Source organism: Catharus ustulatus, chromosome 3 (assembly GCF_009819885.2).
Source record: "Catharus ustulatus isolate bCatUst1 chromosome 3, bCatUst1.pri.v2, whole genome shotgun sequence".
NCBI lineage: Eukaryota > Metazoa > Chordata > Aves > Passeriformes > Turdidae > Catharus > Catharus ustulatus.
In genome coordinates this window covers 60990726-61004386 of record NC_046223.1, presented here as the reverse complement: position 1 = coordinate 61004386, position 13661 = coordinate 60990726, and the positions used below count along the sequence as shown (strand labels likewise).

Below are 13661 nucleotides of genomic sequence, written 5' to 3'. Positions count from 1 at the left end.
TGCTTTTTACTGTTCTGCTGCTAGAATATTAGACTATACTTTGACTGTTATAATTTTTGCCATAATACAAAGCTTTGAGATGTGCATACCTCCACCTCCTGGGCTGGATGGATATAGCACTTCCTGGAGATACTGTGTGTCAGGCTGCGTACAGACTTCTTAACCTTTCAAGACCTTTAGGGGAGATAATGGTATATTGTTCCACTCAGTACAAAAACTACTCTATAGATTAGGTGCCTTTGGGGCTTTTTCAAAGGCACAAGAATATTAAATGCTGGGTGGATATAGGGAAAAAACATTCTCCCCCGAAGAGATGGGGAAAAAATGGCCAGTATTATTTGTGTGTGCTTGCACACTTTCTGAGGAGTACAAAGGAAATTACATGTTCCCACTTCTTGTGGAGGAAGGAGGGAAGAAGCCAGGACCACATGTCTCACAGGAGCTACTAAATTAGAATATCTGTGTTGGGATTGCAGTGGTTGCAACAAAGGGGTATTGCAACAGGAGTTGCAGTTCAGAGTTTCAAGCAATATATGGCAGCATTGGAGGTGCCAAATGCTGCCAATCTCAGAGGCTGCCCGTGTTAGCAGTGGGCAGTGTTGCTCCTACCTGCTTCGTCCTTGGTAGCTCAACTTGCAAGGAGAGGACAGCCCCCATACTGTGCTTCTCTCTCCATGACTTGCTCAGAGGTTGGCTTCTGCCCTCTCTAGATCTCTGTACTGTAAATGTACATGACTGCCTAAGAGTTGACAGGAGCTGTGTCTCACAGCTGGAGCCTGGAAGTGCTGCAGCTCCCAGCCCAGGCCTTTCCCCCATGCAGGTTCCCAATAGCTGTTGCTGCCTGAGCGGGGAATGTGGGGAGGCTCCGAGACAGCTGAGCAGGTTCCACTTTTCCCCTTTGTCCTCCTCTGCCCTGACCAGCTCCAGTGAGTTGTTTTGTGCACAGTGTCTCTTCCCTAGCTGTATTTAGCTTACATCCTGCTGCTTGGCAAGACCAGGAAGACCAAGGAAGAACATATGTTGGAAAAGGTGGCTGGCAATTGCTGCTGCAATGTGTTTGATTGCATTAGCCACAAACCATGGTTATCGGTATTTGTCATCTATTTCTCTTATATTTTGTCACTATATAATTTTTACAAAGATAGTGACGTATAGAGCACCCAACAGTCAAGTCACCCAGTCTGAAGCAGCTGGGATGGACAAAGCCCCGTGTCAGACTGGCAGCACCCGAGCCAGGAACACGTTGCAGTGGGGTGGCTGTGCTGCACTCACCATCAGCTGAATCACCTGTGCGTGTACGACGGGAACAGGGGTGAGCAGCCGCACTTACGAGGTGTCCAATCTACAGCTTGGTGTTGTGACCCGCTGGCACCGAGGGGATTTAGGGTGTTTTCCCCATGCTCCCCATCTCTCAGCCACCAGCGACAGAGGGACTGTGCCAGGGGAGGCCAGACCACTTTGGCAGCACCAGGTGCACTTCCCGCCCTAGGGAAGCAGCCCAGGTGACCCCTGGCTAGTGATCCACCCCTGGGTGACTCCTGTCCAGCTGTCACAGTTGGTTTCCCCCCAGACGCTGCTCCCCCAAACCAAATAGATACATTAAGCACTTAGAAGTGTTTTTTTTCCATTCGAAGAACAATGTTCCTTTTTATGGAACCTCTTGGGTGATAGTTTCCCATCGGAGTCTTAATTTGTATCATTCTTTCCCCAGAAAACAGCAAACCGACCTCCTTGAGGCTTTATTTAATCCTCGTTGAGGAAGGGCCTCTGCTGTGACTGCTGGGTCAGTCTGATAACAGCAGAGGTATCTCCTGTAGAATATTTGTTTGACAAAGTCAATTTGCAGTTATTGCTTAGAGCTATTCAGTTTCATCCTTTAATTTCTGTTTCAAACCACTTTACAGCTCTGGGTTTCAAACTTAACCAAATCTCCCCCTACTGTGGACACGCGGCGCACTAGCCGAATTTCAGGCACCGCGGCGGGCAGCCCCGGCGCGCGCACGCACACGCACGCAGGCCGGGGTCCTGTGGCGCTATAAGAGCGCGCGGCGGCGGGCACGCCCCCTCTCTGTGCAGCGGCGCACGGCGGTGCCGGGTGAGTGTCCGCGATGGCGCCGGGGCCCGGCCGGGCGGGATCCCCCCGGCCCTCGGGGCATCGCAGCGGGAGCGGGCCGGGCGGGGGCCCCGGGGCGGTCGGCGCCGCTCACCGGGGCGGCCTGTGTCTGTATTTGCAGTAGGAACCCAGGCGGGGACCGCACCCACCGAGAGCGCCATGGCCGAGGAAGGGTGAGCAGGGCCGGGGCCGTCGGGGGCGGCGGGCGGAGGGGCCGGATCGCTCCGTTGCGCGTCAGGCTTGGGAGCTCTGTCTGTGCCATGTGTGCGGGCCCTGGCGCGGTGCTGCTGCGTGCTTCCTGCAGGCCGCAGGCAGGGAGATGGGCGCGGGGTCCGCCTGGCAGGGCCGCTGTGTGCATGGCGTTCTCTCTTGCCTAAAGGAGCATGGAGGCAGCATGGCCCGGTGGCTCGCCAGGAGGATTTAATGCCTTAGCTTCTTTCAAGTTTGTCCTTCGTCAATTCTTCCTTTGGCTTAGTTTTTTTAACTTGCTTTTTTTCTGTATTTTTTTAATGGCCGGTTGCTTGTAGGTGAACGGGAAGCTTTTGCTTTTAATTGAGTTGTTGGCACGATCAGAACATTGTGTGTCTTCTCTTTAGCATTACTGCTGGAGGTGTAATGGATGTTAACACCGCTCTGCAAGAAGTGCTGAAGACCGCACTTATCCACGATGGCCTTGCTCGCGGTATCCGTGAAGCAGCCAAAGCCTTAGACAAGTAAGTGTGGTGTCACCAGTTTCTCTCCTGTGATTTGTAAAATTGGGTGAGACTTTGTGATGAGGTAAGCTGAACACCTGTAGTGGCCATTTTGTCTAGGTGTTCAGTTTAAAACTTAGTGGCAGAAAACTATAGTCTTGCCTAATTTCTGCCTTTTGTAACTTCTGGTTTGGGCCGTTAAAGTGGAGTCTTAAAATACAGAAACTAAACTCGATGATTCAAGAACAGCAGCACCTGTTTATTAGGCTCTGTCATTTTGAGGTCCCAGTCCCATCAAGTGTTTCTGTGGGTGTATGGGTCTTGTGAACAAAGTGGGATGCTGCTGCCTGTATGTAGCTATGAAAATCTGGGTCTCAGGAACCTTAAAACCTTGTGTTTTAAGAAGTAATAAAGTATTCTGAAAACTTTATAGGATTTTAATCGAGTTAATATGGATTTCAAGCTTTTCCTGGCGGAGTTAATTTCATTCTTTTCGTGAAAAAGACTTAAATTCATAGCTTTTTTTAGACTTTTTTGCTCTCTTTATTTGTGCGTTGCAACAGTAAATAAATTGTCAAGGTGCAATATCAAAATAATATTGATCTTATGTGCCAGTCATAGGATAATCGGTCATGGTCTTCTATAGGGCAAAGTATATATAGATATGCACACGCACGTGTGTGTTTGTGTTTATATGCAAATCCGTCTTTGCCTTGCCAGAAAAAATCAGTTTAAAAGCAAAGCTACAGTGTTTGGGTGATGACTTCACAGTTAGTCGGATACCCCTACACTCGTTCTGTGAGTGATAACTGCTGTCTGACAAACCTGTATGCAGAAACCTCTGGGACAAGGCACTAAACGAGGACAGAGAAATACAACTTGGGTGACTGACAGCCCGTTTGTATGAGTTCTTCTGAGTTCAGCAACAGCTTTACAAGCTGTGTGTTAAAAGGGTGATGTGTGTATGAGGTTTTTACATATTTGCATGTGCTGGTTCTTTCTTGGAAACGTTTTTGGCATTCTGGTGTCACTCCTGATGAAAAAGGTTTTTTTAGGAAAAACTGACTTTGTTTGCAGAGGTCACATTGCATTAGGTTAAACATAGAAGACCTACTCGGCTCTCTCTGTTGTCAGGTATCCCTTTGGTATCTTGACATTGTACCACAGTATACAAAGATCCTAATTAGAATTGGGGCCCTGTCATAACAGCTTCTCTTAATGTAAGTAGAAAAGATTGCTCTGAAGAACTTCTAACACCTTGACATGGAAATACAAGCTTTTAGTAATTACAGTTCAATGTTAAATTACTGTTATCTGTGGTAAATAGGGAAAGTGACTTGTAACTTGGGTTACTGTGTAACAGTGACAGTTCTATAGGTGACATGGTGTTTATCTAGTCATCAGACCTTTTTCCAATGGCTGAGAATTTACTTAGTGGGGTTTTTAGAAGCTTTCAAAACAGGAATAAAATCTGAGGATAAAGCTAACAATATATAACTAGCCTGGAATGTATATAGCAAAAACATTAAAAGTGACAAATCACATCAAAAGTATATTTAGTATTTCAAAAGCTTATGGTTTCTCATAACCAAGAGCTAAAAGTTGAAAAGTGATTCTCTAGAAATGCATATGTTGAATTCAATAATTTTTGGTTTTGATTATCAAGAAATTTCAGTTAGTGTCTGAAGTAACAGCTGTTATTTTAATTTGTTTTTAGACGCCAAGCCCATCTCTGTGTTCTGGCTTCAAACTGTGATGAGCCCACATATGTAAAACTAGTTGAAGCACTCTGTGCAGAACATCAGATCAACTTAATAAAGGTGAGTGTTAAGTTGAGACAAGAGTTTGGAACAGGTAACTGCTTGTTTCAGCATATAGAGTGCTGAACCTTTAGAACACTGCTGTAATTCTGTGTGTGGCCTACCTAGGCAGAACTTGCCTTAGCAGCAGATTGTTCTATCTACTTCTGTGTGATTGCCATTTTTCCACAGTACAGAACCTGTGGATGAAAATGGCAAGGGGTGTGGACTGGTTATTTTGCACAGTTGAAGTGAATTCTGGTGTCCTGTATAGTAAGAAATACAATTATTGCTGGGTGTGGAGGGCAGGGGGAGCATTCCTATGACTCCAGGGAGGCTCAGGCTGTACGATGATGATACTTTGGCTCCCTCTGCTGATGCCTGTGAGGAAAGCAGCCATCCGTTACCCAATGCTTCTGACAGTACAGCAGCTTCTGGGCTGGAGCCAGGTGTGCCAGACATGGCAAGTTCTAATGTGGTGTCATGCTCTGCACAGGTTGATGACAACAAGAAGCTGGGCGAATGGGTGGGTCTCTGCAAGATCGACAGAGAAGGAAAACCTCGCAAAGTGGTGGGCTGCAGTTGTGTGGTTGTCAAAGTAAGATTGCTAATTATTTATCTTATTTCTTAACTTCTGAAAATAACCAAAGGTTGCTTTAGATAAGGAACCGTTAAATACAGCTCCTAAATTTATTTTTTAAGCAGTTTATATTGTTGAGAGTGAACATGAGCTGCTTTCCTGTTTCATAGTCCCTGTCATGTTTATTTACTCACTTACAGATTGTGAGTTGATGGTTGTGTCCTTGAAGTATCTGTGCCTACCTGCCAGTCATTAAAAGGACAAGCCTACCTTGAAGCTTTGCTTCAGAAAAAGCCAGTTCAGTGTGTCCGCTCAACTTACAAATGTTTTGCGGAACTTATTTCACAATAAAACTGGCAAAGTAAAGCCACAGTACGAGCCTTGAAGACTTTGTGGTCTCTGAGGTCCCAAGAGATGGCTACATCTTCACAATCAAGACTAGTGCCTTCTGCATGCATTTTCATAGTTATGTTACTTTTTCACATAGTTTACTTGAGTTTCTTAAAGCAGAAAATATTTTGTTTGTATTGTCAATGGGTGTTACATTACTTTATTAGGGCAGTCTTATAAAACAACAAGGGAAAAGCCGGCAAATTACTTGAGCTTAGTTGTGTGGAATTTTGGGGATTCCTTGCGAAAAAGTGTCAGAATCTCACTTGTGCTTGTAAAAAACAGTTTGTAGAATTTAGGATGGTCTGTATGTTAATAATGGGTTATTTTGTGTTACAGGACTATGGCAAGGAATCTCAGGCCAAAGATGTCATCGAAGAGTACTTCAAGTGCAAGAAATGAATGACAAATAAATTTTGAACCAGTCTAGTGTATGTGTGATTAATGATTTGGTGTCTGTGGAACAGTTCTTTGAGCTGCAAAGGATAGCATCAGAAGATGCAAAAACTTGGCAAATGTTGGTGTAGTTTATTAGTATTTTCATTGTGTCAGTTTGCTAAAACGATCATGGGTATCTCTGCCATTATTGTTTTAGGGTAATTCTGTTTCCTGTTCCTACCCAAAAGGTTACTGGCTAGAACATGGCACAGATTCAAGATGCAATAATGCAGACAGTTAAATACTACCTTGGCTTGGTAGTGCTTTGGTCTGTATTTCTAGGATTCTGAGTAACTTTTTGATAGTGTTGCTGCCTCTGTGATAAAAATTTGGGTCCCTCTTCTGAGACAAACGAAAACTGTTTCCCAAGTCTTCTGAGGTGTTGCAGGATTTTAGTTTATCCAGGGAACTTAATGGACAAAACATGTGTTTTACTTGTTCCTCAGCCTCAAATTTTGGGTAATAGCATATTCTAACTAGTCATGCACATGATCTGATTCTGTAGTAGTTCTCAGTAGCCAAGTAGTTCTCACTTGCTCAGATGAGGCATTATTAAACTGCTAACTTTACTGCCCAGTGTTCTGGTTTCTATAGTAGTTAATTGTATGTTTTTGTCTGTTTCTGGAAGCAAGGAATTCAGACTGGAAGGTATGATCTGTTCTCTCTCTTACAAGTGTCTTAAATTTTCTGCAGAGTAGCTCTTGAGTGAATCATAAGGAATTGCACTATTATGCTGATTTGTAAAGTATGAATGTGACTATGTGGCTGAGGAGATAGGAATATTTATCTGTTTTCAGGCTCTTCAACTGCAAGTTTTCATTATGGTTTGTAACTCCTTTTGATAGCCCTAGTCATAAATGTAAGAGCAAAGGCAGGCGTGTTTTGCAGCTGGGCTCAGATGTGCTTTATTTACAGCTGTTTTGGCTCTTAGTTTTGGTCCTGTTCAGGCTTTGTAGTAGCTAGATCTGGGTGACTTGGGTTGTTAATGTTTCCAGGTGTACTCAAAGGCACCTGTTTAAGTCTGTGAGGTATGTATCCTTCAGCTAAACTTAAGGTCTGTTTTCTGAGAACATGCTTTAAGGTACTGGCTAATCCTGTGGAGGGTCTGGGGACAGGAAGCTGGGGCTATTTAGCCTGGAGGAGGCTTAGGGGAGAGAGAGACCATGCCACTCTGCAACCATCTGAAAGGAGGTTGTAATGAGGTGTGGGTGTCTCTTCTCCGAAGTAGCAAAGTAGCCTGGGTGTTAGGAAATCTGGTCAGGCATTGGAGCAGGCAGCCCAGGGAAGTGGTGGAATTGCAGTCCTGGAGGCAGTTAAAAGTCTTGTAGATGTGACCTTAAGAACATGGTTTAGTGGTGGACTTGGCAGTGTTTGCTTTGCAGTTGGACTCCATGATCTTTTCCAATGTAATTCTGTTATTTAATTCTGTGTGAAGCCTGCAATCAAGTTGAGAAGAGTCCAGTTCACACAAATTATTTAAGTTTACAAAATACTAATTTAACAGGTTTTAACTTGGTGTGAGAAAAAAAAAAAAAACCATCTAAATGTTTTTTTGTGCCTGATTTATATCAGTGCAATGGCAGCATTAGCAGTAGCTGAGTTATTACATTTTCTCTGAATTGCTATGGAGGGATTCAAGTAAGGGGAGCTGCAGTTTACATGCAAGTTTGTTTAAGAAGTGTTGCTGCAGTGGAATGACACTTTAATAAATGTTAGGAATCTTTTTTTTTTTTTTTTTTAGTGTCACCATTTTACATAGCAATGAATGCTAATACTAGGGAATGACATCTTTTCATGACAAGCTTTTTTCATTGGAGTTGAGTAAACTCTTCCTAAATGTTTTTTTGAAAAAAGGAATTGGGTTGGAATCTAAATTTTCTTATCAAAATACTTCAGTGTCAAATTAGGGCTTTTCCAGGAAATGAAACTTCACCTTGGAACCTATGCAGGGTAAGCACCGGAGAACTGATAAGGTTTGCTTTATGCATTTTACTTAATATTGTCCCTAGGGTTTGGTATATTTTCAAAAATTTCCTGAGAACCAACTTCCACCCAAGGCTTTTCATTCAATTCACTTTGATATTTAGTAAAAGTTTGTTCTAAACTGGCTGAGGCAGAGAAGTGATTGCTAGTCCTTCATACTGCATCACGTAGTAAATCCTCAGAGGCCTCTACTTTGTAGACTAGAGAGCAAATATATTCATGCTTTCTTGATCAAGAGTGTTCTTTAACTGTAGAAGATTTACTGATTTTGATATGTCCTGCAGGATTTCGGATAAGATTTTGGAGGAGTGGGCTTTAGGATTCTACTTGAGGTTACAACCCCCCTGCCCCAATGGGGTACATTTCTGGTCTCCAGAATGGATGTGCTTAGCACTAAATGTGGGAATGGAAATTAAAAGACTTCAGAGTTAGGATACCAGGTCTGACCCCAGCTTTTCCTCTGTTCATCATATTTAATGTCACTTGCATATTTTCCTTTTAAAACTGGGGTTACACAGAGTGGTGTGCCCAATGATGTATGTTTTGTGACTTATGGTTGGAAAAACATCAATTTTTTTTTTTCTGAAGTAAATTAGTGGACTCGTGTGGTTTTGTATGGAAGGGTAGGCATTTTCAGGCCTAAATTATGCTTCCATGAAGTAGAAAGTTAAGTGCTTTGAAGAAGTTCTGGTAAATCATTGTGAAGGTGTCAAGAACCAACTTCCAGACAGTATTAGAGAGTATCCTATGAGATAATTGAAACCAATTAAGCTCATTTTCTTTTAGAACCATCTGTGTGTCATTTGGCCACTACTGTTTTTCTGTCCGTTATGTGTTTTGCTGTAGATCACAAAAGCTTGAGTATCTGCACAGCAGCAGCACCACCACATTTTGCACAGCTCCTGCTTTGATGGAGTCATGGGCCTGACTGTGGTTCTTGTAAGAGAATTGGTTATACCTGACCCCTCCTCTTTCCCACGACAGTGCATATTTCACTGTTCCAGCCCCTTGGAATCTGGGATAATGGCACAGCTACTCTGCTACTTCTGGTTAAAAGGTGGTGTGCGACTTCTATTTTGTTGGCCTGAGAGCTCTCTCTAAGGTAATTTCGTTTTAGGACAACTTGCTCACAGCAGGGTCCCATTGTTAATGTGCTGATTGCTTTGCAGTAGCACATTGGGGCATTAGGGCTTGTCAGAAGCAAATCTGCTGCACAAGCTCTTTCGTGGGCTTCAAGCATTAGTTTGGGGAACATTATTTACTTTGCCTGCTTTACCAAGAGAAGAACGTATGTTCCTGTCCTATTTAACACATTAAGTACTTTATGAAGGGTGAAAACTAATGCCACAAATAGAAAAAATATATTTAATAAACAACAAAATATGCTGTAAAAAATTAGGCATAGGCCCCAATATTTTCAGTTTAATAATATTTCTGGTTTAGAATTGCCTCTACCTGTCTGATTTTGTTCCTTGTTTCGGAAAACCCGTCTATGCCAGCTGCAAGCCAGTGTTCCTCAATGTGTCTGTGTTCCTGAAGCTGGTGCAAGCATTGTCCCTGAAACCTGCTCCCTTTCCTGGAGACTTTGCAAAGGTCTCTCATCCAAGGATGTGAAGGAACTTTGAACATACATCTATTTGTCAGCCTCAACAATCTCTTGGAGATGTTTGGTATGTGAAGCCTTAGTAGGATTTGTAATTTGTGTTAGACTGTTACCTGGAAAATAGAAGCAATCTTCCCTAACAACGTTAGAGTGGTAACATAAAAGCAAACCTTTACTTGAAAGCTTTCAGGTACACAATATGGCAAAAACTGCACATGGTACAGTAATTCTACAACATTTATAAGGTTAATTGATTAGTATACTTATCACATATTGTCCAATTAAAAGGTTGGTTGGTTGGGTAATAATTCCCAGGGTCCTGCCCTGCTGGAAGCAGCCCAGAGGCTTCTTTGCCCCAATTCTGTTATCTCTAGTCCAGATTCTGGTTGGAAAACAGAACATCCTTGTAGTTGGTTCTCTTCTTGGGATAAGACAAAACAATGTTTTAGGTGTGTTTTTAGGAAGTTAGCTTATTCCTAAATGTAGGGAAAGAAGACAAGAGTATTACTATGAGCTACAGCCAAGCATCAGTGACCTACAAAGCTACAAATACATGAAAAGTATAAAAAACTAAAAATTTTGGGCATCAAGACCATTGAACCAGATAGATGTCAGGTGAGTACAGATGTGGTTTGTATTTTTCAGCCTTAAGGAAAGCAGAAGTAATGACAGATTTTTTTCAATGGTTTTAGACATTTAAGTAAATCCACATAAATGTTTTTAGCCATTGGTCAACAAGCAACTGTTTGTTTTGAGATTCTCTTTAATAAATTGAGCAGAGGGAGTGATTAGTATGTGTTGTATTGCAATGATCCCACATACATTTATACTTTCTTGGTACACTGGCATTATTTTTGTATGAAAGTTCACCACAAAAAGCCTTAAGTGCACATTAACTGCTTCATGCACCTGATATAATCTAAATTATTATACAGTCTTTTACAGAACTAAATCATTATACAAATATCTGAACTTTCAGCAATTTGTTACCATGCTTCCTCCTTTTCATCCTGGAAGTCTCCAAGTCATGTTATATTACATGAACTAATGGAAACTACTCTGAAAATCACTTTGTCTTAAGGAGCTTTCCCCCTCCTGTCCAATTCAAAAACAATTAGGGGAAACTTTTTATAGTTTATAAGTAAAAGTATTTAAAATATTTTCACTGAGACCTCTGAACAACGCAATTCACAAACACAATTTTTTTACAATTTGGATTGTGCCTGATGAGTTTGTTTAAAAAATTATTTTATTGACATCTAGTATTTCATACTGCTGCAAGATTAATAGGCAGAAAAGAGTTATATAAAAATATATCTACGTGGGAGGAAATGTTTAGGTACAAATCAACCTATCTTGTCTTGTAACTCAGTGTCAGGAATATGTTCATCTTTGCTGTAACCTGACTTAGGTCTAAGGTAAGGTAAGTTTTACACTTTGAAACAGTACAGTTGAGTTAGTATGTTGATATTCTAAAATATACTAATGTGTAAGCAGACAGATACTATTTTCCAAACATGATGAAAAAGGCATTTATGTCAGTGCCTGGCATGCCAGGTTCCTGCCCTATAAAATTTGCAATCAAATTGTGAAACTGAAAAAATTTATTTTATGTGGATATGCATAAAAATGTTTATTAAATTATTGGTTTTCATATTAAAAAACTGTACTTCCAGTGTGCTTTTTTTCCTTCTCACCTGAGTGGTTCTAAGACATTTTCTGTAATGAAAGAGTTCAAATCCCTGTTAAAATAAGCTTTGTATTTTGAGGACAGAAAAAAAGTAATGACCTCTTAGTAACCCTTTGTATTGATTGTATTGTTAGCAGCCAGTGTGTTGGATAACATAATACAGATGCTTAGGACAGGTTTAGGAAGGCAAATGGGGTAAAAAAACCAAAAGGTTTCTAGTTTTAAGATTGTGTTTAAGGGAATTGAGGTCATGTTTTGTAGAACCCCTCCACAAAAAAATGAAACACCCTTAGATATCCATATATATAAAAGTGTTCATATGTCAATAGAGCTATGGTATATATTCCTTTTCATCCATTTATTTGAATGGACAAAATTCAAGTAACACCCTTAAGCTTTGCTGTTTTCAGAGCAGCAAAATAGAATTTTTGTCAGCATGTGTACAAGAAGTGCCTTTACAAACACAGGACTTAGCGAGCTACTGTACTTGAAAAAAACATCTTAATTCAAATCCTGTTTCTGCAGAGGCTGACTTCCATCCCTCCAAATAAAAATCTCAGCTGGTTCGGGCTCTTGGGTGGTGGTTATCTACTGGTTGTTTTTCAGCATGGCAGCTTTCACAATTTCTTTTAAAATCTGTGAACAGCATCACCATTCTGTCTGACCCTCAAGCCCATATGTGTGTCCTTTTCAGATGAAAATGATTGGAAATATATGTGCCTTCTACTTGTAATTGTGTAAAAATGCCCCTAAAGCTATTGTTTGGACATGAATTTTGGGAGATTTTTCTTATATTAAGAAGAGAAGAAGACTGGTCAACATGGTTAGTAGCAGGTGAAGGGCAGAACAACACTTGCAAGAGGCTGAGTCAATGAGACAAGCTGGCAGTGAGCCTCGAGATGGCCCTCTCTCACCTTTGACTTCTTGCCAATAAAAATCCATAAAACAAGTGACAAAGTGTAGGGAGAGCAACTGTCAAGGGACGGAAGAGAGGAAGAACAAAGATGTGTGCATGCTGACACATGAGTGTGCCATTTTAAAGGGAGAGTACAAAGCTCAAGATAGTATTAGGTGGGAAAGAAAGACTGTGTGTGCCATCCTCTTCAACGTCTCCTGGCCATGTGTGTTGTATTTAAACACGGAGTCATGTGCTACTGTTTCTACAGCAGACCCTAAGAACGATCCAAGGTTCTACTCAGATGAAGGCTGCAGTGTATAAAATAAACCCCACCCCCCCACTCAAAACAAGCCTCAGCAAACCAAAATGAAGACTGTGGTTTTGTGGTTTAAAATAGCGATGAATATTTGTTTGTGCCACCAAAGTGCTGGATGCAGGTGCTAAGTCACATGGAAATGTTCATTGACCTTGTGTTTTCATTCCTTGGATGCACCAGCTTGATCATGCTTTATTCTTTAGGAATGAATAATGCTCACACATATGCACATTTTGCTTTCTTCCGGAGAAACAGAGTTTAGGAAAGTCTGACTGGGACTTCTGCACGGACGAGTGCCTGTATCTTATGAGCTGTAATTTCCCAAGGTGTAGAATGGGGACCTCAAACCCCAGTTCTGCTTGTCGCGGGTGTCCGTGCCGGGGCTGACAGTGGCCCATTCCCGGTGCTGCCCATTCCCGGTGCGGCACGCTCCCGGGTCGGGCACGCTCCCCGAGAGCCGGCGGCGCTTCCCCGGCGCGGCAGGAGGTGGCGGCCGAGCCCCGGCCGGGAGGGAGCCGGGGCAGCGGGAGCAGGTGCCGGGCGCCCTCATCCCGGCGGAGGAAGCAAACCTGGAATGTGAGTCTGTAATGCCTTCGGATGCTGTCGGCCTCTGTGCTCGCTTTCCAGCGTTGCAGCCTTGTAAAACCCAGCACGTCAGATGCTGGGGCTTTTACGGCGTGTAGAAATGTGTTTGCTAAACCCAAGGACTTTGTTGTACAGCTGCCACACCTTTAATCTGTTTTTGTGGGAGCTGTACCACACAGGGCAAGCACTCTTGTCTGCTTTCCTTCAGAGAGGTGCCTAATGAACAAGCTAACAGGGTTGGGGATGTGATCAAGGATCCAGTTGTTTGGAAGTTCACTTCATACACTGTATGTAAATAGTGCCATCCATCTGACTAAAGAACACCATTGTCAAATACATAAAGGAGCAGCACAGACTTGAGATAAGAGCCAAGATAGGTGAAGGCTTTTTTTCTTTCTTTTTTTTTTTTTTCCACTCCCTGACTCAAGTGTCTGATGTATTACAGTGTTCAAAGCATTTCAGTATGCTTATATTGTATTCACACATATGCAATGTATTTGAAACATTCCTACCAAGGAGATTGTGGTAAAAACTGTAATGTGCAGCTTGCTGGGTTTCATTGTAAAGTAATATA

The 13661-nt window shown here is 42.2% G+C and overlaps 1 protein-coding gene and 3 non-coding genes across 5 annotated transcripts; all 4 read left to right on the top strand.

The window, feature by feature from the left end:
• The first annotated feature begins 2038 nt into the window (after positions 1-2038).
• Positions 2039-6003, top strand: RPS12 (ribosomal protein S12). 2 transcript variants are annotated; one of them, XM_033054552.2, is made up of 6 exons: positions 2039-2095; positions 2235-2286; positions 2710-2826; positions 4523-4625; positions 5101-5202; positions 5914-6003. In XM_033054552.2, exons 2-6 carry the CDS (start codon positions 2273-2275, stop codon positions 5974-5976), a joined length of 399 nt encoding a protein of 132 aa, XP_032910443.1. In that variant the 5' UTR covers positions 2039-2095; positions 2235-2272; the 3' UTR covers positions 5977-6003. The 2 variants fall into 2 exon arrangements, with proteins under 2 accessions (XP_032910443.1, XP_032910444.1); XM_033054553.2 differs by lacking the exon at positions 2235-2286 and having other exon boundaries at positions 2049-2095.
• Positions 3556-3630, top strand: LOC116994842. Its single transcript, XR_004417593.1, has one exon. It is a non-coding gene; the product is annotated as a small nucleolar RNA SNORD101 (small nucleolar RNA).
• LOC116994848 lies at positions 4947-5033 on the top strand. The gene has a single exon (XR_004417600.1). It is a non-coding gene; the product is annotated as a small nucleolar RNA SNORD100 (small nucleolar RNA).
• LOC116994847 lies at positions 5476-5610 on the top strand. The gene has a single exon (XR_004417599.1). It is a non-coding gene; the product is annotated as a small nucleolar RNA SNORA33 (small nucleolar RNA).
• Positions 6004-13661: the final 7658 nt, after the last annotated feature.

What these genes read in the sequence shown, in the direction of transcription:
- RPS12 (XM_033054552.2), top strand. An exon ending in GCAGCCAAAGCCTTAGACAA is followed by an intron (nt 2,827 to 4,522) that starts GTAAGTGTGGTG and finishes ATTTGTTTTTAG; the next exon opens with ACGCCAAGCCCATCTCTGTG. An exon ending in GCAGTTGTGTGGTTGTCAAA is followed by an intron (nt 5,203 to 5,913) that starts GTAAGATTGCTA and finishes TTTGTGTTACAG; the next exon opens with GACTATGGCAAGGAATCTCA.